Source organism: Enhydra lutris, unplaced genomic scaffold (assembly GCF_002288905.1).
Source record: "Enhydra lutris kenyoni isolate GAN:26980312 unplaced genomic scaffold, ASM228890v2 scaffoldscaffold1, whole genome shotgun sequence".
NCBI lineage: Eukaryota > Metazoa > Chordata > Mammalia > Carnivora > Mustelidae > Enhydra > Enhydra lutris.
The window spans coordinates 70,842,235-70,866,997 of NW_019154085.1; the positions used below are offsets into that span (position 1 = coordinate 70,842,235).

At 44.0% G+C, this 24,763-nt stretch overlaps 1 protein-coding gene across 2 annotated transcripts in view; it reads right to left on the bottom strand.

The window, feature by feature from the left end:
* LOC111145579 (WAS/WASL interacting protein family member 1) overlaps positions 1-24,240 on the bottom strand; it is a 44,692-nt gene extending 20,452 nt beyond the window's left edge. Inside the window, exons 1-3 of one of the 2 annotated variants that reach the window (XM_022500552.1) lie at positions 23,927-24,240; positions 6,515-6,603; positions 1,804-1,933 (exon numbers count right to left, since the gene is read on the bottom strand). In XM_022500552.1, the coding sequence (XP_022356260.1) occupies positions 1,804-1,933; positions 6,515-6,565 (181 nt within the window). In that variant the 5' untranslated portion in view covers positions 6,566-6,603; positions 23,927-24,240. Of the gene's footprint in view, positions 1-1,803; positions 1,934-6,514; positions 6,604-15,804; positions 16,020-23,926 lie in introns of those variants that run through there. The other variant, XM_022500543.1, reaches the window with a different exon arrangement.
* Positions 24,241-24,763: the final 523 nt, after the last annotated feature.

Sequence of the window (24,763 nt, forward strand, 5' to 3'; positions counted from 1 at the left end):
GTCCGCTAAGTGCACGGACAACAGGGCATGAGCTGGCTTGCATCTTGTGTCCATGAAGCAAAGAGCGTTCATAAATATCACTGAACCGCTGGAAAGGAGAAGAGCTAACATTTCTTTCCATTGAATGGCAGGAGAAGGGGACCTTGAAGAATACAGTGAGTTTCTAATAGTGGATTCAGGAATAGGCCACAGACTGTCCAGTGTTCTTCAGTATCAGTGGGGAATTCACATCTACCTCTCTCGAGCCCCTGGCTCCCCCTCCTAGCGGAAAGAACGACTGAGCTGTGTCCCCGACGTCAGCAGTGTGCAGAGCGCCTCTGGCCCCATACCTTGCACTGGGACTCAGACAACTTTGGACCAAGGCTCCCCAGAGGTAAGTGGTGCTGGGTTCCCTTCAGGGAGCATTTTGTGACACCAATCAGGAGGATTAAGGGATTATAAAATAACCCGATCAGTTTCATAAGCTTTTTAAAAAAATTTTTGATGAGAGAGAGAGAGAGCAAGAGAAGGAACATAAGCAGGGGGAGAGGAGGAGGGGAAGCAGGCTCCCCGCTAAGCAAGGGGCCCAATGCGGGGCTCCATCCCAGGACCCTGGGACCATGACCTGAACCCAAGGCAGATGCCTAACGACTGAGCCACCCAGCGCCCCTCGTGGACATTTTGACTAAGTGGTAACTGTGTCCAGTCAAGGTTAAAAGTCCCCATAGTTTCTTCTGGAGAATGGTGTACTCTCTCTCCTGCAACACACAACCTGACACAGCAGAGCAATGTGCAAAAGCCTTTGTCTTGGTCTTCCTCTTTTCCATTTTCCTCCCATACTAATGTTCTCACCTAACTCTGAGCCTTCTTTCTTCTCTACTCATTAGGCGCTTTTCCTAGAAATTCTTCCTAAACACTTCTACTCCTCGACTTGGCTAAAATCCTGCATCCACTGGTCACCATCTACAAAGCTCCCTGTGGTGATTTTTGGAAAGTCAGTCTATTTCCTGTTGAGTCCAAATGGGATCTGGGTGTAGGATATGGGTAGCCGGCAGTGGAAGGGTCTAGGAATGTGTGGAGACAGTTTCAAGGCCTAGTTATTAACTACCAGTAGATTCAAGTCATGGATATGTTTTCATTCTGTGGTAAATGTTAACAGGAGTTCTGTGTTGTGGGTACCTGCTTGTTTTTACATCCCCTGGCTTGTTCTAGAAAGTTCCTCAGACTTACGATGGGTAGATAAGCAAAGTTGTGATCTCATTTCCTCTCTCTCTCCCAGCTCCTGAAAATCATATCTTACACTTGAATGATACATCCCAGCCCACAGAACACTTTTGCATTGTCTCGTCTGCTGCTCACAGCAAACTGTGAGGACAGCAGAACAGCCATTATCTCCATTTTACAACTGAAAACAATAAGGTGTGGAGATGGTTAAGTGATGGATGTGCCAGAACTCGAACCTACACCTGTTGATTCCAAGGCTGGGGCTCTTTCCATATTTCATGCAGCCTTTTGATCTGTGGTGCAAAGAGTAACGGGTTAACTTCCAGAAAGTGTGGTGAATAATTCAGAGAATCACTGCTGTGTGTGTCTTGGACAAAGAATTATTATACTGACTTCCTGCAGCATTAGAGGGAACCCAAGCCGGAGCTGTGGCCACAATGAGTGATACAGTCCCTTATTTTGCTAGCTTTGCAGCTGTTGTTAACAAAAAAAAAAAAAGAAAAAGAAAAAGAAAACAACAACAACCACTTTTTGGAAGGGTAGGGCTGATTGTTAGGCCATAAATCACTTATCTCCATGGAAAACAGTTTTTTCACTTACTGTCCAATATCGGCGCACTCCTGTCATTGGTGACTGTCTTCTTCAGTTTCTTCCCTTTGCTGATGTCAGAGAGAAGAGCATTTCTCCCAGCCTGTTCTGACTTATTCAGGGTAGGCTTTTCCGTATTGGCCTGGAAGGAAACCATGCAGACTTATAGTCATCTCTTGAATTAAAATCATATACTACAACACTCAGAGGGGACAGCTAGAGTACTGCAAGCTTGTTACTGAGGTTCTTGGCAATGGTTGTAAATTCTCCACAAGTTTTAGATCCGATGTCATTCTTTTTAAGACCCAGACATTTGGGAACAGCTGAAGCAATAAATTACATTCATTTTTAATGCAGGAAGAGTCAGTCCCTGATAAAAGTCTCTAAAAATTCAGACCACAATCTGGTGGTCATCAAAAGAGCCAGGGTTGGATGGCTCAAAACGAGAAGAGAATTTTGAGATTCTGCTAGATACTACAAGGCTTCATACTCCAGAATGTGTCCTGAAGAACAGCTTCTCTCTCCTATCTTTTAGAGCTAACCTGGAGCAAGGGGAAAATTGTCTCTAGCAAAAAGGGTCAGTTGCATGTGTTTTAAATTCACCCAAGTTTTAGAAAATAATTCCCTCTGTTTACATAGACAAAGATTTTTTTCTTTTTAAGTTAGGGCAGATTTGAGGTGTAATTTCCATAATAATCAAGTCACTACTTTAGTGTATAGTTCTACAGGTTTTGAAAAGGATACAGTCATGAGACCACCACCACATTCAAGATCTAGAACACGTCCATAAGCCCCCGAAGTTCCCTCATGCCCTTGCCTAAGATGTTTCTCACATAGAATTCCTTTGAAAGCTTAGCTCACAGAGATTGCAGAGTGGACAAAGGTGTTGCTTTAAAATGCTTAGGTATTTTCTCACTTTTCTGGAATGCCTGGGAAAGATCCGTACTATGAAACCGGGATGTTGCTTCCTCAGGGTTATTTTAGGGAGCAGGGACACTGAGAGCCTAGAGCACGGGACTCGGAAGTAGTAGGCATGTGCCTGGGTCTGTCACTGGGGAAACTGGCTTGGTCTGGCCTGGCCCTAGGCAGAGGTGACTTCCCCAAACCCAGTGGTCCTTCCAGCAGCCCTCAGAGGCCTTTCAGGCTGGTCCTAGCCCTTTTGGAAGGATCTGATTCCAGAGGAGCCGGTGGGGGGCGTAGGAGGTAAAGATGGAACCGGTTAGCTTGCTACCTCACCCAGCCATTTATTACGAGCTAAAGGCAGAGGGAAAGCTAAGAAAAACCCTGAAGCAGGATACACAGAAGCTCTCTGTTAAGGTGAAAGGGTCCTGGAACAGAGCAACAGAGGATGACTCCAAGGTATTACTTGCTCATAATAACAGCAGTTAACATTTTATAAAGCGTTTACTATGGGCCAGGCACTGCTTTTACCTCATTTACGTGTATTAATTCATTTAGTCCTCATCAGCCCTGTGAGTCATTATTTCCATTCTAGAGACAAGAGAGCAGAGGCACAGGGAGGTAAAATCATTTGCCCCGGTCACCGAGATAGTTAGAGGAGGACCCTAGGATCCAAACCCCGGCAGTGTGATTCCAGAGCCTCCCCTGTAACTTGCAGAAGGGGAAACGTGGGATCTAACATGCCCCTTGCCCACACTAGGGAGCGGCTGTTAAAGGTAAATCTCACAACCAGAAGACGAGCCAGTCCTGGACGAGTACAGCATGGTGATGAGAGTCAACAATATTGTATTATAAACTTCAAAGCTGCTAAGAGACTGGGTCTTTGATGTTCTCACCAGGAAAAAGGAATGATAATTGCGTGATGTGAAAGAGGTGTTAGCTAAGCTCAGGTGGTAATTACATTAAATATAAAAATGTAGCAAATCAACATGTTGTAGGACTTAAACTTCCACCACCCTAAATGTCAATTATACCTCAGTTAAGAAAAGTAACAAAATGCCCCTTCCCCACCCGCCTGTGACACTGCCCTGAGCGAGCCTGTGAATATCAGCTTCTGATCGTTCCAGAAGGGCTCTTACATGCACAGCCCCCGTGTGCTAATGGAGTCATCCTCTGTTGCTCTGAAACTTAGTTTTTCAACTTGATGACACATCTTGGACATCTTGGGGTGAACTCTTAAGATCACCTACTGTCTTCTTTAAAGATGAAACAATTTTCACCGGCCTCCCGTGATGCCTCCAAGTGTCTTTTGGTGCCTGACCTCCTTGGGTGCGAATTTCTCTCCGGTGGGCAGTCCGGAGCCCTTCACTGAGCTGTCCCACCAGACAGTGCCATGCGACAGCCACCAACCCACCTTCCCCTTGGCTCATCTCTGTACCCTACTTCTCTAGAATCTTGCTTTAGGTCACATAAAAATGGATAGAAATGAATAAATAAATAAATAAAGTATAGAAATGTGTTGATGGGATAAATTCCAGTCACTGCAGTACCACCTGAATGTCTTCTCAGCTCTCTGTCTTACTATTTATTTAATATTTTTCATTAAGTCAGTTCACCATATTATTTATACAATTTTTCAGTGAATATTTTCTTTTAAATTAACTCACCATTAAACCCTTAGTTTAATGTAATAGTTATAAATTTTAGAACATATTAAAATAAGTACATGAGCATTAAAATTAAAAAAAAATCCACATACTACCTAGCTAGTGGTATAAAACCACACTTTTGGGGAAATAGAGATAAATAAATCCTGCTATGTTAGCTCGATCAGAACTTTTCTTTCTTTTTTTTTTTTTTTTTTAGATTTCATTTATTTGAGAGAGAGTGAGAGTATGCGTGAGGGGAGGGGCAGTGAGAGAGGGAGAAGCAGACTCCCCATTGAGCAGGGAGCCTGATGTGAGGCTTAATCCCAGGACCCTGAGATCGTGACCTGAGCTGAAGGCAGAGGCTTAACCCACTAAGCCACCCAAAAGTCCCTGGATCAGGATTTTTCAAACTTATCTGAGTGAAGGATCAGTTTCAAATTTTTTTTTCCCAGTTCACCTTGGACTGATACTTCTGTAAAATCACAATTAATTATTAGAAAAATGAATTAGGGGGAACCTGGGTGACTCAATCACTTAAGCATCTGACTGTTGATTTCAGCTCAGGTTATGATCTCAGGGTTGTGAGATCGAGGCCCATGTCAGGCTCCCAGCTAGGCAAGGAGTCTGCTGAAGATTCCCTCTCTCCCTCTCCCTCTGCCCCTCCCCCTTCCTGCTCACACATGTACACTCTCGCTCTTTCTCTAAAAATACATAAGTAAGTAAATATATATATTTTTAAAGATTTTATTTATTTATTTGACAGAGATCACAAGTAGGCAGAGAGGCAGGCAGAGAGAAAGGAGGAAGCAGGCTCCCCACTGAGCAGAGAGCCTGATGCGGGGCTCGATCCCAGGACCCTGGGATCATGACCTGAGCCGAAGGCAGAGGCTTTAACCCACTGAGCCACCCAGGCGCCCCAGTAAGTAAATATTTTTAAAAAGAATAATGAATTACTTAAAAAAGAGACCCACGAAATACAATCTTGGAAACAACAGACATAACACTACTGTCAAATTGCTGTGTTTCTTAATGCTTATTCTTTCTGTACCTGTCTCCTTGGGGCCGCTAAGCAGCAGCTGGAGGACCACACTGGGTAGCAACAAGCTGGTTAATTGTCTGTTCTTCTAACTGGGTTCCGACCTCAGATGGGCTACATAAATGTGTCCTGTGGAAGCCTGAGCAAGAGACTTTTTGTCTCTGAGCCTCAGTTTCCCCAAGTGAAAAGGACCCATCAGCAGTGAAGCCTTCTCATGCTGAGGGAGGTAATGGGGCAAGGGGGTGCATCTGGGAGCCTTTTCTGTGTCACCATGGGGAGGGCTGCTGGCTTCCTGTAAGAAGGTACACTAATTTCTGAGGATAGGTCTATCAAGAGACCAGGAGGAGCCCAGTGAAGAAATTCCTTTGGGAAGTAGACATCTAAATGTAAGGACAGATTTAAAGATTTATTTATTTATTTGAGAGAAAGAGAGAGAGAGAGAGAACGAGCAGGAGGGGCAGAGGGAAAGGGAGAGAATCTCAAGCAGACTCCACATGAGCACGAGCCCTATCTGGGGCTCAATCTCATGACCCTGAGATCACAACCTGAGCTGAAACCAAGAGTTGGAAACTTACCAGTCCGCACCACCCAGGTGCCCCTGCAAGGACAGATTTAAAGAAGGATGTGAGTGTGGGGGAAGTGGGAGTGAGGGAGTAGTGGATGGTATTTGCCAAAAAGAGGAGCGGGAAGAAGGGAAGGAGGGAAGAGGGAAAGAAGGGAAAGTCATAGAAAAAGAAAGAGTGAGTCTGCAGGAGCGTGAATGATTGCATTTCATACATAGACCAGGGTTTCTGGACTGTTCTGTCCAGAAGTTAAAGGGTAGAAGTCAAGTCCATTGAACGGCAACAGAGCATGCCAGGCAGAACCCCAGTACTGGGAAGGGACAGGATGTTTCCCTGATGGACCTGACAGAGGAAACCCCACGAACGCGCACCCCACACATGTCCTCTGTACCGCCTGAGACCTCTGACAACAGGCCCCCCGGGTCTCAGGGGCTGGCTTACTTGCAGCGGGAAAACCTGCCCCACGGTTTTCATGCCATAATGCAAATACATGCAAAACAAATGCATGGGCGCCCAGGTTCAACTTCATCTGGGCTGCTTCGTGCACCATTCGGGGTCGTCAAGGGGCCACTCACCAGAGCAAATGTCGGCGGGGGCGGGGGTGCTGGAGGGGGAGGGACGGGCATCTTGGACAGCTACACGTTCAACAGTCTTGCTGGTCACTCTGTAAAAACAAAGCAAAAACAAACAAAACTTGGTCATGGATTAGACTTTTTAGTAATACTTTGTTCTAATCTTCCTTCCCTCCTTCCCACCAAAGAGACAGCTATTCACGAAGATTAGATTTTTTTTCGAGAGAGGGGGTTGGGGTGGGGCAGAGGAAGAGAATCTCAAGCAGACTCCGTGCTGAGTGCAGAGCCCATCACCGGACTCGATCTAGGACCTGGAAATCATAACCATGAGCCAAAACCAAGAGTCCAACGCTTAACCGACTGAGCCACCCAGGCGCCCCCAAGGGGTGTAATCATCTTTACGACATTGCTAAGATGTGACTCTTCTGGAAGGACCCTAGTAGGGGAGGTTTCTGAGCCCAAATGCCTTAAGATATTGGAAGCAAAATTGGTGCCTCACACTGCTCAATTCCCTTACCCACCGGAGCAGATCTGGGAAACAACACCCAGCTGGAAGGTGGTTTTCTTCTTGCAAATGCCTGGCATTCGCCTGGGACTTGGCACGAACTGTAGGCACGCAAAAACGAATATTTTTCTGGTCTTGCCCTCAAAGTTCTCACAGTCCTCCAGGGAAAGAAGGCAGGAATAAGGTAAGGCAGGCAGGTAAGATGGGCAAGGGGGCCAGATGCCATCTTTGTGCTACTGGGCATTTCCATATAGGAACGAAGTTTTTTAAAAGGGGGGGAAAAAGAGACAAGGTCCAGACTTCAGAGTCCCAAGCTGTTTACTAGAAATACACTTCATTAGAAAGGCTTTCTGAATAGTGTGACAGCTCTGGGAACAAGGGGAAGCCAGATGGTGGCAGGCTGGGAGAGTGCAGGGAAAACCCGGCCCGTGGCAGTGGGAAGGGGACAGCCTGGCAAACATCAGGGGCTGAAGAACCCACGGGACGAGGAAGCTTCCCAGCACTTCCTCCAGTCATGAATCCTCCTCCCCGCTCTGTTTTCAGGGTCCCATCCCTGGGTCCCAGGACCGGTGTAGGGCCAGGCGCTCTCACCCCCAAGTAATCTGGGCTCCTCCCACCCAGTCCCGGCTCCTCAAGTGTGGTCCTGGGTCAGCAGCAGGGGCGTCACCCCGAGCCCTTAGAAATGTCAAATCTCAGCCCCTCTTTCTACCCACCGAATTTGTTTCAGCACTTTAACAAGATCCTGAGGTGATTCGTGGGCACTAAAATTTGAGCTGCCTGTTGTAGAATCTGAGTCTTAAGCCAGTGGGCAGCCTGGGACACTCCCCACCTGAACCACACGGAACATGTGTCCTGAATTTCAAACACAGAATTAAAAAAAAAAAGATTTTATTTATTTATTTGACAGAGAGAGGGAGTGAGCAGGAGCACAAGCAGGGGGAGCGGCAGGCAGGGGAGAAGCAGGCTCCTCCCAGAGCAAGAACCCCACGTGGGGCTCGATCCCAGGATCCCGGGATCATGACCTGAGCCGAAGGCAGATGCTTGACCACTGAGCCACCTAGGGGCCTCTCAAACAACAGAATTATCTTTCTCTTGTTCTCCACGTCTCTTAATGGAAGAAAACAATTAGAATTTTAAAAAATTCAGTTCAACCATGAACAGTTAATGTGGGAAAACTTACACCGTGAAACAATACTTTCTATTAAAGTATTGTTAGATGGCTTGCTTTCTGTTAACAGAAAGGGAACGCAAAATCTAAAAGGACATGTCTGGACTTGTCAAAGCTGCTGGAAGATGGGAATTAAGACAGTTCGGGCATTCCAAGCAGACTGCCAAGAAAATGAATTTTCAGAAACACCGCCCAGCACAGCTGCTGTCACTTAACGATCAATTCGATTGTGGGCACCTCCAGGGTCTCTAAGTCCTACAGGGACGCCGCAGACTAGCATGATTCCACCCATTTCACAGGGGACACTGGGACTCGGAGAAACTGAGCAACTCACAGAAAGACCCTAATTCATTCACAAGTCCTCTGAATCCCTGGTCTTTTTCGAGAAGCCTTTTTGGACTGTAAAGAGGGAAGTAGTGCTACAGCTCGATCTGTTTTTCCCTGAGAGACTGTCTCAGATGAAGCTTTTTTTAAAACATGTTCCTTAAATGGGCCTTTCCTGCGTGACACCGGCTCGTCACCTGCGGGGCTGCATGGGCAGTGTGACCAGTGTTGACGGCAGGCCTGTGCCATGAAGCCTGTCCTGCGGCAGAAGGCACCCGAGGCCTCACTGTGGCACGCATCCTAGGACCAGGAGGAAGGACGGGCATTGGAAACCGGATTCAGGCGCAATGGACTGGGAAAGACGCTGCCGCCGGAGCCGTGGCACTAACGGAGCTGGAGAAGGCAGCTTACCAAGGGAGGGGGTGGCCAAGGGCGCCTGGAGGGCCCCAGGGGTACGCTCCGTGGGACAGATCATCCATATGCCTGATGATGAAACCGCCCTCAACCCTCTCATGCACTGAGTCGAACTCCCCGCTTCACCAGCTAACCTGCCACCTCATTATCCTAACACCGAGCCAGGAAGGAGTAGGCTCTGGTCGACCACCAGGAACCTCTTACAGGCCCGGTTCTCATGAGTCAGTCCCCACTTGCAAAGATCGGGTTGAACTCCTGTCTGATACAGCTCAGGGGCCACACTGGGGTACAGGGAGCCTTTCAGGGGACTGCCACCTGTCAGGTCTCTCTAAACTAGTTATATAATTTTCTGCTGTGGCTGTTATGGTTCTGTCTGTGCACTAACTGACTTATAAATAAGCCTGTGGACCACAGAGGCTCAGCCTTCCCCCCATCCCTCCCTGCCCCAGTGGCCCCAGCTCAACCTCGGGAGGAGGATCTGTGGCTGAGCGCCCTCACCATTCTCTCCTCTCCGCTGCTGCTGCCACTTCCCCAGTCCCCGTCTCGCCTCCGTTCTCCAGGCAAACTACTCCCACCCGAAGGCTCGAAGGCACTGACTTCGGGGTCTCTCTGTCCCTTCCTGCTTATCTGGGCTTGTCCAGCGGGGAACCTGGAGGGAAGCTTTTGAGAAACCCCAGACTCCAATCTTGCCACCTTACCTCATGGGTCAAAGAAGACCAATTCATGTCCCCCATGCCAGGCTCCTTCCTGGCTGTCTCCCCACCAGATGGAACTCGACCAGCTCTCCCTAACATCTGATCCAAAGTAGGGTTCTCACTAAATATGTGTGGAGTGAAAGAGCCAGGTATCGCACAAGCAAGCCATGTGCTGGCCACTGCAACAGCTCCCAGTCACCCCTTGTGCATTCTGAGGTTTGGACGAAGAATGAGCCCTAGGTCAGAAGGGCTTGTTAGCCGTTAGCCCTGGGACCAGCTGTCCTGGCAGTCTGACTTCACCAGTGAAGCAGAACCCAAAGCCTTGGGACAGTCAGTGTTCCCTCCTCTCTGGAGTTAACATCCCACATCAGAACCAGAAAAGGACCTTCCCAAAGGACCGCACAGCAGCATAGATCCTAACGGACCCGGCATTCCTAACCTGGATCCTTATACCTGGAGGGTCTGTGGACAGAATTCAAGGGTTTGTGAACTTGAATGGAAAAAAAAAAAAAAAGGACCTATTTAGTTCCCCTAAACTCTAACTAAAATCTAGCACTTCCTTCAATTATAAATGTAGGCTGAAAACCACAGTACCTAAAACTTTTCCACGAACAGTTTTTCACATCATATTTCCACATCATGTTACAATTGTCGCAGATCTCTTTTGAAATTACAGCAATGTTTGGATCTGTTGCTAGATCTTGTTGTACACACTTCAGTATAACTAGTTTCCTTTGTATCCTCTGTATTTTGTTTTATGCCTTTTTTTTAAGATTTTATTTTATTTATTTGACAGAGAGAGAGAGAGAGAGAGACAAGTAGGCAGAGAGGCAGGCAGAGAGAGAGGAGTAGGCAGGCTCCCCGCTGAGCAGAAAGCCCAAAGCAGGGCTCGATCTCAGGACCCCAAGATCATGACCTGAGCCGAAGACAGAGGCTTAACCCACTAAGCCATGCAGGTGCCTCTGTTTTATGCCTTTAGTAACAGTCAGAGAAGGTGTCCTTTGGGGTTTATCAAACACTAGTGTGATCTATGGATGAAAAAGGCTAGAATCCCTGTGAGGACGTGAGACCGAGGTCAGGCACATGTCATTTTGACTCTTTGCCATCATACCTACCCACCTGGGGTAAGAGACTACTCTCTCTGCACCCTGTGGAACAGAGTTGTGGGAGGATGAATGGAATGGTACACAGCAAGCCTCCAGGTGGGTCAGCGACCAACAGATGGGTCTAGATCTGTCTTTCTTGAAGGTAAGCATGGGTCTGCTGGTGTGAGTGCTGCTGGGGCACTTGGCAAAGGAGGGATTGACTTGGCACCTAAGCCAAAGCCCTGGCTTTCCCCAGAGTCCCCTGTGGATAGAGCTGTGCAAATTGGGATGGAGGCAGCCTGAAGACTTGGCCTTGTGTTTAGTTCTTGCTTTGGGTAGAGCACGAAAGGAAACAAAGCCTTGTCCTGGGGCCAGGAGGGGCTCTAGAACAGGGGAAATACTAAGCACGGGTTCCCAAAATGTGGGTTATCTCTCACATCAGAATTAGCTGTGAATTTTTTGAGAACAACACATCCTGCTTTCCCCCCAGTTAGGTTCCCGAAAGTTGAAGAATCCCTGATTTTTCTCCTCCTCCCTATCCCCACCCTGGGCACTGAACTTTTAAGCATATACACTTTTGGGGCACCTGGGTGGCTCAGTGGGTTAAAGCCTCTGCTTTCAGCTCGGGTCATGATCCCAGGGTGCTGGGATCGAGCCCCACATTGGGCTCTCTGCTCAGCAGGGAGCCTGCTTCCCTCTCTCTCTCTCTGCCTGCCTCTCTGCCTACTTGTGATCTCTGTCTGTCAAATAAGTAAAATCTTTAAAAAAAAAAAAAGAATATACACTTTTGAGAATTAATTTCTTTTAAAGAATCATTTCCCTGTTTAAATAACTTTCATCATAGGGACAAAGCCAGACTTGTCTAAAATGTTCACGTTGCGTGTTGAATTTTATAAGCCCAAAGAAAACTATAGGGATGGAACAGACTTTTTTGTTTTCACACATAGTGTTATGGGTTGAACTGTGTCCCTCCCGAATTCACGCATCGAAGCCCTACCCTAACCCCAGTACCTCAGAAAGTGACTATATTCAAAGTTGGGGCCTTTAAAGAGGTGATTAAGTTGGAATGAGACCATTAGGGTCGGCCCTAATCCAATACGACTAGGGTTCTTATAAGAAGAGAAAGAGATACAAGGGATGTGTGAGCATGGAGAAAAGGCCATGTGAGAACGCAGGGAGAAGGTGGCTATCAGCAAGCCTAGAAGAGAGGCCTTGGGGGAACCAAAACTGCCAACTCCTTGATCTTGGACTTCGAGCCTCCAGGATGGTGAGATAATAAAATCCTGCTGTTTAAGCCACTCAGTCTGTGTTTTTGTTGTTATTGTTGTTACGGCAGCCCTAGCAAACTAATAAACATGGGTGGACATGAATACATGTCCATCTATTATCCACGGTAGACACTATAAGACAATGGCTTTTTTTGGACACATGACCCTAAGATCAAAACATGAGCTGAGATCAAGAGTCAGATGCTTAACTGACTGAGCCACCCAGGTGCCCCAAGATAATGACTTTCAAATAGAATATCCATCAACTGATTTCTCACCCAAGATATCTCTGGTTGTTATACACTTAAGAAATTAAAAATTAACCAGGACCCTGGAGTCAGTGATTGACTGCCAAAGTTTTATTTAATAACTGAATGAATCATTCAAAAATCATGATATTTTAGTTGTAAAAACCACTGAGGTGAGGGTAGGGAATCTACCAATAAATGCTTTATAAGAGAAATGGCGCTATGGGTTAAGAGAACAGAGCAGAATATTTTGCATAAAGGGCTTTAAGAATTCATTAATTGGTTCTTCTTTGTTGCCTACACGTGCGCACGCACACACACACACACACACACACACACACACGCAGTATATATATATTAATATTTAGAAATTCTGTAATTTCCTAGTTCTGTGAAAGAAATGGTTGACTTTGTTGGTTTTACTATAATGTTATAGGTGAACATCATGGTTGAATGCTTTTATTAGAGAGCATCACAAAATGACCCTAGCCCAACCAGCGCATCTTGTGGCTGAGAGTCATTTGCTAAAGATGTAATATTAGTTATGATGGATACCTTGTGAGAAAGAGTGACTTGTCCATCCCACAGTGGATATACTCTCCCCAGTGGCATGGCCAGCTAAAGGCTCAACAACAGCCCACAGTTCAGTCCAGACTTGCCCCAGGAAACGGGTTTTTCTCTTCAGTGTATTCAGTCGAGAACACGTGATTATCTCTCAATGTAAAATGATAAAGATCAAGAGAATTGGCTAGTCATTCAAGTAAATGGTTTCTTAGTCTCATAATCATAGCCAACTTAAAATCATTCTAGAGCATACAGTGTGAGGCCTACATTACAGAATGGTATGAGGAGGGGAAAGATTTCCAATGCTGTCCAGTGAAAACATGTGATACTATTCCAAAATGTAAAGCATTTTGCTATCTACATCTCACCAGTGGTCACCCTTAAATACTATCTTACCTAAAATGAATGTGAAAAGGTGAACTTTTTTTTTGTGTATGCAAAAAATTGGAATCAATAGAAGAGTATTTTATTTGGTGGGGGTGTGGGGGGGTATTAACAGAAATAATACAACTGGACAGATCTAAAAGTCCAAATATTCTCTTGTCCTCTTACTTTCTATTCTGTATCTTATTTTTATTTAGATTTATTTATGTTTTCCTTTACATAAAATGTTCTTAACTCATTTTTATGTATGTATTTCTCACATACCCTTGGCTTCTTCAGGCTAGATCAAGATTCAAATAGATCCCTCAAGACCTCTCCCCAGAATTAATACCTCATAAATAAAGGAATCCTTCAAGGTACTAAACTCATAACAGAAGATTCTGAGGCTCAGTACCTCATTATGCCCTGCTCTGGTCCCTGTAACACCCCCATTTTACCCGTGAGAAAACCCAGTTGTTGAGGATGGAGGCTTGTCCAAAACCTCCGAGCCATTAGCAATAACATTACCCCTTGCCACCCTGTTGTTCCTAAGCCTCATATTTCACTGACCTCCATCTCCACTGAAAGCCAAATTTTCACTGTCACCAATTTATAAAGTGCTACCTTTAGTACATCTGTCGATAAGGCCTGCCAATACCTGTCCACCTTCTCTTGGGAAGGAAAACAATACACCTGCACAGTAATGTCCCAGGGTTTTACGGAGAGTCCTTCTTGAAAACCTTAAAAGCTGACGTAGATGACATAAAGTTTTCTGGAGGCTCCACCTTGTTACTACATGTAGATGGGTTTCTTCTCTGCTCCCTTCCCCAAGCCTCTTCACTGAGCAGCCACCTGTTAAAACTTTTAGCCTTAAAGGGACATAAAGTTTCCAGGGAAAAATCGCAGTTTGCTCAGGCTTGGGGTCCATATTTAGGGCACCTGAGTTTGGAAAAGGGCTATATTTAGGTTCAGATAGGCTGAGTGGTATCCTAAACTTCCCAAAATCTAAAACGAAGCACCAACGACGAAATTTTCTTGGTCTAGCTGCCTAGTGTCAAAATTGGATTCCAAACTTCTCTCTTCTGGCCCAACCCCTACATATTTTACCGAAAAACAACAAACGTGACCCTATTACTTGGGAAGACCAAGATGACACAGACTTGGGGGCCTTAAGGAAAACCTTAATAAAGCTCCCTCCTTGGGTATCCCAATTAACAGGTTCCTTTTTTCCTTTTTGTGAGAGGGAAGGGAATGCCCTTGGAGCACTCACCAAAAAATATGGAAACTGTCATCAAGCCATGGGGCATTATTATAGCCAACAACCGGAACCTGAAACACAAGGATAACCCTCTTGTCTCAGAGTCATTCCTGCCACTGCCTTTTTGGTTGAGCCACTGAAGAAACCATCATCCCCACCACCCCCAATCATCTCTGTGTCCCTTGCAGTAGAGGCCCTCTGGAATTCTCACCACATTAAACACCTTTCAGCCAGTCACTTCACCTCCTGGGAAATACCCCCACTAACTGTCCATCCTGCAATGCTTTCTTCCTGCAACATCCTGAGCCAAGCCATTCTTCTCTCCCGCTTCACTGACAAGGCCTCTCACAACTGCTTGATACAAACACGGTACATTTTGACTCCCTGCAATAATTTACAGAAAACTCAAATCAATGCAGATCTTTCATGGTTTACTGATGGGTCTTATTCAAAGGATGAAAGTGGTAAATATGCTGGGCACACAATTACAACTCTTTTTAAAAGAGTTCCTTCACCTTTAGTCCAACAGTCTCAATTATAGGCTCCTACTCGGTCTTGAACTTTGGCCGAAGGCATAACCACGGACATCTACACTGATAGTTGGTAAGCTTTTGGGGCAGCCCATGACAGGGATGTTATGGAAAGAGTTGGGTGTCTTACCTCTAACAGAAGAAAATTACAAATGGCTCTTCTGTCCAAAATTTATTAGATGGCCATACTTTTGCCAGCCCCTCTGCCTAGAGTTAAAGTCCCTGGGTATTTGACACTTGACTTCCTGGAGGCCAAAGGAAGCCACCTTGCTGATGTTTCTGTTAAAAACTCTACTCTTGAAGGAACCAGTAACCAAACCTCAGTCATGGTCGAAAAGGATGTTCCTCTAAAAGAAAATCTCAAAGAATTGACAAGAGATGCTCAACAGTTGGCCCCAGAGAGGAAAAAAAAAAAACAATATTGGAAATCTAATAATTGTTGGTTCAATAAAACAGAGAGAACTCTGGCTTGAACCAAATAACAATACAGTCTTGCCAAAGGCTCTAAACTTCCCATTACTAACCACTGTAAACGCATGAAATCCTTGGACTACTGATGAAATGAGAGACTTTATGAAACAACACTGGTTGGGAAATATTCCCAAGGCTGCAAAAGTGCCCACCTTGATTGTGCTACCTCTCTAACTTACAGTATTGGGAGACACATCCGCATGGCTCCCAGGCATTTTAAATTGCCCAATGGACCATCAGAGGTTTGGCAAATAGGTTTTCCTCACCCTCCCCCAACTCATTGATAAAAATATTTTTTAGTCATGGTTTGTATGTTTTCTCACTGGACTGGAAGCTTTTCCTTTAGACAGGTTACTGCTGCTTTTGTGGCTAAAATCCTATTAGAAAAGATTATTCATACCTGAGGACCCCCTCTTGAGCTTCACAGTGACCCAGAAGCTCACTCACGGATCAAGTACTTCAACAGGTCTGTGCTGTGGGGCTGATGCTGTAGCCCTTTCGCTGAGCTTCCCACCTTCAATCTCTAGGGCTAGTCCAACGCACAAACAGAATTATTAAGACTCAGTTGGTGAGGGGCGCCTGGGTGGCTCAGTGGGTTAAGCCGCTGCCTTCGGCTCAGGTCATGATCCCAGGTCCTGGGTTCGGGCCCCGCATCGGGCTTTCTGCTCGGCAGGGAGCCTGCTTCCTCCTCTCTCTGCCTGCTTCTCTGCCTGCTTGTGATTTCTCTCTGTCAAAATAAATAAATAAAATCTTAAAAAAAAAAAAAAGACTCAGTTGGTGAGATGTCTGGGTGGCTCATTTGGTTAGGCATCCGACTCTTGGTTTTGGCTCAGGTCATGAGCTCAGGGTTGTGAGATCAAGCCCCATGTCTGGCTCTGAGCTCAGCAGGGTGGCTGTTTGAGAGTCTCTCAAGCAGAGAGAATATATCCACTGTAGGATGGGAAGTGGGATGAACAAGTCACTATTTCTCCCTTTGCCCCTCCCCCTCTGCATGCATGCATGCACATGTGTTCTCTCTCCCAAAATAAACAAATCTTAAAAAAGGAAAAAGAAAGACTCAATTGGTAAAATTTGCAGAGACCTTTCAAATAACCTGGCCAAAAGCGTTACCATTAGTTCTTTTTTTCTTTTTTTGAAGATTTTATTTATTTATTTGACACAGACAGTGAGAGAGGGAAAACAATCAGGGGCTAGTGGGAGAGGAAGAGGCAGGTTTCCTGTGGAGCAGGGAGCCCGATACGGGGCTTGATCCCAGGACCCTGATGCTTAACAAATGAGACACCCAGGAGCCCCATCATTAGTTCTTCTAAATCTCGGATCCAATCCTTTGGAACTCATAAGCTTTCATCCTTTGGAAATGTCACAGGGTGCCTGATGCATCTGGATCCCACCTCTTTTGACAGCTGATGAAAGGAAATATACTCCAATATTGTAAAAGCCTAGTTGCTTCTCTTAAAAAGGACCATGCTTTAACAGAGCAATATTTTCACAGCTCCTGGGAGAGGAAGACCTTAAATATCATACTTGCAACCCAGAGATTTCATCTGTTGGAAAAGATACCTCCGAAAGGTGTCTTCAACCTCATTGGAAGGGTCCCTCTTGGTATTGTTAACCAACCTCTGTGCCATCAAACTTCCGGGAACAGACTTCTAGATTCACATGTCACATCTGAGGAAGGCACCAAATCCTGACTGGATGTGCGTACCAATTGATGGCCTGAAGTAAAGATTTTGGGGGTATGGAAGCAAGTGGCATCTAAATGGAGACAGCTTTCCCAAGATCACTGCTCCATGCCTACATATCCTTTTCTCCCTGTTACTTCTTACTATATTTTCTCCCTTTCCTCCTTGGATGGATAATGCTCTTATCCACATTTCCCAATCTATTACAAAAAGAGGAAACGCCTCTGATTTTGTCACCAGAAACCTTGATCCATCCAAGAAAACCGTGACCCCTTAGCTTATCCTATTAGTAGTTTTGCTGGAATCCCATATGCTACTACATGCCTATACTGTTTCTCAGGGCCCTTTCATAAGGCTAGAATACTATATCCATACACCCTTGTTCCCTGACTCAATTTAACCCAAACTTTGGTTGGAGAAATGAGCTCTCTTGAATATACTTATATATAAAAGACATTGTGCACAGCCAGTATAAGTGAGACCATTGTAAGCTGACTGTCCTATGTATGTTTAGGAAGACTTTCCATATGTGGTAACATGGTATTTGAGTCTGAGTTGAATGATGCTAAGGCCTCCACACAGACAAATGGGTCCATAAAGGCTCATACTCTGAGGCAGCCCTGTGTGTGGCTCTTGGCTTCTCTTCTGTATGTGGAGGCTTTGGTAATGGCCCCTACACTTGGGCAACTCACTGTCCTGACAGCTAGAGGATGAAAGGATGGTGTTCTCTTGCTGTACTCACCACTCTATTTTCTCCTCATAACAAAACAGCAGCTTACCATGGTCCACCTCACCTAAATCTTCAAGGCTGCATTAAATGAGAACTTCTGGGAGGTGCATATGACTCAGGTTTGCCTCTGTAGAGAGAGCCTTCACCCTTCAGCCTAATGAACACATGATTAGACATCTCTCCCTAACATTAGGAGAGTTGGTCCATTCCATAGTCAAAGCAGGAGCAGCCCAACAATGACCATGTAACTCATGGGCTAAAGTAGTTACGGATAATCACAGAGGCCTCAATTACCTACTTGCTGAGCCATGAGGCATCTGTATGATAGTAAACACAGGGATAATCTCCTCTGGGGAAATAAAAACCCAATGGCACAAAATTAGGGAACAGGCACATTGGCTACAACAAGTTTCATCTAATTCTCCACATTCCTTTGATTTGTTCAGTTGGCTACCTTCAGGCCCAAGATCACAGTTCAGAACCATCATACAATTTGAAATTGTCACATAGCTTTTAACTATGTTTTGTATAATTATTTTAAAATTGTGTATCTGTTGCCTGTCCAGACTTTGTAGAAACAATGCCAAATAAGGTGATGCTAACTTAATGCTTCAAGATGATCTCCAGTGTGTACAACCTTGATGAGATACTGACTTTAGATGGGAAATGCCTGTGGGTTCTCCCTCTTAACCTCCCTTGTTACTCAAATGGGACCTTAAATGGTTTCCAACTGCTATGAGCTTACCCTCTGATATGGGACAGGACACCCAGTAAAGGTCCTTCCTAGCAGTGAGAGCTATGGTTGAGCCAAGTCTTTCTCTCTTTCTCTCTCTTTGTTTTGATTTTATTTATTTATTTAACAGAGAGATCAAGAGAGACAGCACAAGCAGGGGGAGCAGCAGAGGAAGAAGGAGAAGCAGACTCTGGGCTGAGTAGGGAACCTGATGTGGGCTCGATCCCAGGACTCCAGGATCATGACCCAAGTCAAAGGCAGATGCCCAACTGACTAAGCCACCCAGGTGCCCCTGGATGAGCCAACTCTTGATCAGTGATACTTTTAAGGAAAGATCTTGATCAAAAGGGGGAAATGTGGAATTAAATAATGGAAACCTCATTTAAAATGAAGTCAGGAGTCCAGAAAAGGGAGCTGTCAGATCCTACTAACTTGTCCTCAATTGCAGACCCCAACAGGAAGAAGTGTACCTTGCATTTTTTAATAGGAAGAAGCCTACTTTACTACCATGGAAGGAGGAAGGCAGATTTTCGCCTTGCCCAGCAATGGCCCAGCCAATGAGAAACCATCACAATTCAGCTAATGAGAAACTCACCACCTGAACTCTGACTTTCCTCCAATGGGCTTTCATTCAAAGCTGTCCCAACTTACTCCTTTTTCTCTATAAAGTAACCTTCTTCTTTGATCTCTGGGTTTGCCTCTGATCTTGCCATAGCTTGCTTGTCCTGAATTGCAATTCGTCTGCCATTCCCAGATAAACCCAATTTGCTGGTAAAATAGCTGGCTGTTGTATTTTTTTTTTTTACTGATTTTTTTTATTTTTTTATTTTATTTATTTATTTATTTTTTTATTTTGGCTGTTGTATTTTAAAGACTGACAGCACAAAGATGAAAATAAAACATGATGGTTCTATTTAGCCACTGAAAGAAGCATTCAGTAATAATTAAATTTTAGGTGAAAAGGAGCTGGGGTTAATAATAATAGAAATAATTTAGAGATATCCTTGACATTTTCAGGTATATCCTTCCAGCTTATAAACACACACGCACCCCTACTCCTTCCATATATATACACACACATACACATTTGTTTGACCAATAAATACTAACAGAAGAAAATCTATAATATATATAACTCAGTGGTGTTTTAATAAGAAAAGGCTCCTAAATTCATATTGAGTTATTACAACTGTAAAAAAATTACTGCAGAAGCATTCATTATAAAGGCAATGAATCCACTCCAAGTTACACCATAAAAATAAAATCATTTAGCAAACTCAAATTGCTACTAAAATCCTGAATTTAAAAAAGAAAAAAAAAGGGCCCATAGTTTTGGGATTCCCCTCCTAATTCTGACAGATTCTACTCTTTCGAGACTCCTGCATGATGCAAAGTTAGTTGGATGTCTTTAAGATCTGAAAACCATTAGAACTAATTAAGATGAAGTTGGCTTTGTTCTTCAACTTCCTGTAAAAATGCTCAACAGGAAAATTGATGCTCACAGCAAACCACAGCCATCCTGTTTCTTCAGCACAACCTTTTCACAGCTGCACTTGCCTGTAGTTTCTATTTTATGATACAAGTCACAGTGCGACATCTCTGTGCCCCACCCCCCACCCCACCCCCAGCCTGTCACATTTGGCCATCTTAGAAATTCTTAATACCTCTGCATGAAGACTGCTTCTATTACTGCTACTCTTCCTCTTCTCAGGCCCAGGCTCAGAGGGCTGCAGGCAAGGAGGCAATCAGCAAGAAGAGGAAAAACAGAAGAATGCTCTCACCCCAAGAGGAAGCAAAAGGTAGAGAAGAGAAACAAGCTTTCCTTTGTAAGCAAAGCAGCAACCTCACCCGGGTTAGTGGTCACTTAATTCTCAGCTGGGGCTGGAACGCACGTATTTTGTCCACGGAACCCCTCATTTCTCAAAATGTACTTGCTCTTTTCTTGAACGTCACTTAAGACAATAACTGAAGTGAGTCCTCGTCCTAGGCTGTCTTCTCAGTGGTAAGGATTTGTGTCTTGCTGTATTGACAGCGCCCGTGGTTATTTCAGAAATACCCCTTTTAGAGTTCTTTTCGATAAACAGTTGGTTAATTTGGGGCAGGGGGAGGGGGAAAGGCATTTTTCAGAGAAGACATGTTGAAACATCTGCAATGTCATTACAATGGGTAGCACGCACATACACAATTCTACTGTAAGAGTAACTGTTGGGAAATTAAAGGGTGTGAAGTAAAATGATTTTTTTAAATCCGCTCTCACGCATTTAATTTAAAAGTTAATGCAAATTTATAGGGGCACCTGGGGGCTCAGTTGAGCATCTGATGCTTGATTTCCGCTCAGGCCCTGATCTCAGCATTCTGAGACTAAGCCCCACGAGCCTCTCCAGCCCCTGGAGTTGGGCTCTGGACTCCAGCAGGGAGTCTCCAGGAGATCCTCTCCCTCTCCCTCTGCTCCTCCCCCTGCTCGCACGCTCTCTCTCTCTCAAATGAATAAAATCTTTATTAAAAGAAGTTAATGTAAATTGATACACATCCAAACCCTTTTAAAAGTGAGACAATGAAGGTAAGTTGAAGGCCCCCCCCACCTGTCATTGTTTAGCTGTGGTGAAAGGAAAGGAGCCCTTCCTTCTCTACCTTATCTATGGAACTAAAAAGTATAGCGTTTCCTCCCACTACTTCCCACCTCTTATAAGTATTCTCTTAAAGGGGATCAAACCTTAGAGCTAGAGTTTTCTTAAATCCTCAGCACCACTTTTCTTTTTAACAGAGGATTAAGATCTACCTCCGTGTCCACGCTCCCAGCATATATATTAATACACACGATATATATTTTATTCATTTTATCATTGAAAGTGTAGTCCTGTAATAGAACAAAAAGTGCCACCAAATTTACTTCTGAAAAGGCCAAAGGACTTAGGAAGGAAAATGTCTTCCGTGAGGTTATTTGCTTTAAAGATACTTAATGTTGCTGTGACATTTAAAACAAAGCATTTATAATCCCAGAGTCTTGGGACTGGAAGAAGACATCCAGTTGCCTCTCCACTGCATTTATGAAACAAGCTCTTGAAAATATAGAAAATTTCTTTATACTTAGTTGTTAAGTGGCCTTGGGCAAATTACATAGCCAAAGTCCAGTTCCCACAATAAAATGGGGATAATGGTACCTACTCAATAGGGTTATTCAAGAGTTAAATGAGGCAAATACTTAATAAGTATTAGCCATTTTTAAAAATAAGTAAAAGTAAGGATTCCAACATGTAGCAAGTCCTCAATAAATGTTATTGTCTTCCCTTGCTATTTAGTCATGAGGAAGAAACCATAGTTGATTTAAACCCTGGCCCACATGTTCACACCCATGCAAACCTCCATATTACAGATGAATGGAGAATGGAGATGCATATAAAGTGCACTTTAAAGCATACTAATTAAGGCATTCCTTATTCTAGTATTTTTTTTCCATTTTAATTTTCAGTAGTGAGGGTTGCAAAATACAGACAGAGGTATTTATGGTATTTCAAGGGAAATGCCCTCAACAAGACGTAAATGTACAGCAATTTGGATAAACAAAAGTGAGTCCAACTGTAAAGCAGAAATGTTCCACAATTTAAACAGCCAGAAACTTACAAAGTAAATGACATGTTCATGAAATGTGAATCAGACTTCAAAAAGGCAGAAAACTTGAAAGGTCTAGAAATTAGGGAGCTCACTTCCTCTTTTTTAGCACAGGTTGGGCAACTTCTAGCCCATGGGCCAGATCTAGAATCTAATTTCATCAGGGAGCAGGGTGGAAATTGCTGCTGGACTCCAGGAAATCATTTTTATCCTGGGGAGTTCTCTAAATATTGCAGTTAATCTAGCATCCATATAATCCTTAAAAGTTTAAATATTAGAGTAATTCAGGAGCTATGAACAATTAACTTGTGTCTGAACTTTTCAAAAGAATAGTGAAAACCTGACCGTGATTCTAGAAAAATCATTTAAACCTCTTTAGACTACAAAAGGAAGAGTTTTGACTAGATGAAGTTCCAGTTCAGAAGGAACACAACTTTATGAAGTTAATGGGTGATACATAAGACCCACAATTCCAATGATGAGGACGGACATGGCTTCCACACGGGCTGACCTTCCGCCTTTCCCAGCCTCTCACCTTCCTCTCTCGCTAGCCTGTCTTTTTTTTTTTTTTTTTTTAAAGATTTTATTTATTTATTTCACAGAGAGAGATCACAAGTAGGCAGAGAGGCAGGCAGAGAGAGAGAGGAAGGGAAGCAGGCTCCCCGCTGAGCAGAGAGCCCGATGCGGGGCTCGATCCCAGGACCCTGGGATCATGACCTGAGCTGAAGGCAGAGGCTTTAACCCACTGAGCCACCCAGGCGCCCCACACTATCCTGTCTTATTCTTTCTCTTGCCTTTTCGTTCAGCTGTCTTTCTTTCTACCAAGCTGTTTTTACTTTTGTTTCTCAGAATCTTCTTGAAGCCTTTTCTCCATTTTACCACTTCTCCATTTCCTAGTGTATATGCTACTTATACCATTGGATTATTTAAAAGAACTTACACTTATTGACTAAATTTGTATGTGCTCTGTTAATATTTTAAAGATGTATTATATATTTCTCCATGGGGAAAAAGGAATATGCCAAGGGACTTCTTCATGTACGCCCCAGAGGCAAAAAAAAATTTTTTTGATACAAACAACTTTCCTTAACCTAATCTGTAGGTCTCTGGGTACATTGCTTCAAAATTTTAAGTTACAATATTTTATGACAAAAAGTTAGTCATATTAGCTGTAAACACTTATAACAAATGCTACAGAATTTGATGAGCAAAGTAGCTATGCACTGCACTGTTAGGGGGTTGACTAGAAAGATTTTAAAGACAGACTGTCTTCTTCCTAAAATACTCTGCCTAGAAATGGTTTAATTTGGGATTTGAACTTAAGTGACATATGTGTAGCAACAGAAAGGCAACACCTTAGTTCCCCGGTACTTTCCTTTGAAGTTTCTGATGACTCCCTTTACTTTAAAAGCACTTACTGCTACTTGCCAAAGGGACAGTTCAAAAGCAGTGTGTGGATAACACACTGAAAGGCTGTACTTACAGACATAAACCCCCATTTTAAGTGGAAAAAAAAATTCCTGTGGATCCAAACTTGTCCAGTGGTCAGGAAAAATTCTACTGAAAATCTTGCTTACTTTTTGGTACAAAACACAAGTTATGAATTGCCCACGATCACCACAGTGTTGAAACTAGCATTCTCTGCAACACGGTCTTCTGCTGAAAAAAATCAAACTATCTCAACATACTCTGGTCCATTAAAAGTCATTTCGTTCTTCCCTCTAGCTGATAAAGGAAATACATTTAGTCTGAATAGAACTTTTCTTACCGTTAAAGGACACCGTAGGAAGGCATGATCGGGGACACAGAAGACAGACCAGCAAGATGTGAGCCCAGAGAGAAAACTGTCCCTGAAAAAGGCATCATCTTCCAACCCAAGTGTGGGGTCGGTTTTGGACAGCCATTTTGGACAAGCTCTGGCCTCTTGTTAAATGTGACATACTGAGTCAGAGGCAGACGTCTTTCTGTGGTTATTCGCTTCCTGTCTGATTAATTTGTTGTTTGTTCCTTCCTCCTTTACTGCAGAAAAAGAAACTAGATTGGCTTTACTTTAGAAGCAGGCAAGGAAAAACCCCTTAATTTAAAAAAATTAAATGTTACTCTTTTCCACAAGGTGTAATGTATCTGTTTGGTACAGTGACAAGAGGAAATCAGGATGTTCATCCAGTTGGCAGGCCAAAGTTATTCTAGATACCTGTGCAGAAATAATAGTTCACAGAGCCTGAGATTCCTTCCAGGAAAATGCTGCTTGAAAGTTATCACTCTTGATATTGACTATGTTAACTGACTAATACTATTGACTATAATATTTAGTATTAAGGAAAAGAGTTACCAAGGGCTAAAAGCTCTCAGCTACACCAATAAATAGGGTAATGATTCTTCCTCCTCTATAGAGCATTCAAGTATGTAGAGAGAAAGTCACAGATGCAGGTGAAGAGAGTCAGTCAAGTGTATGAAGGCAAATGAGTTTTGAGATGTGATTTTGGTGCCCAAGTCAGGATAAATGATACACAGCTCAAGTCATACGAAGATCCAGTTTTCTGTGCCAGAATGTTTTGTTTCTGTCCTCCATACTTAACAGGATAACAATAACTCTCCTAGAAGA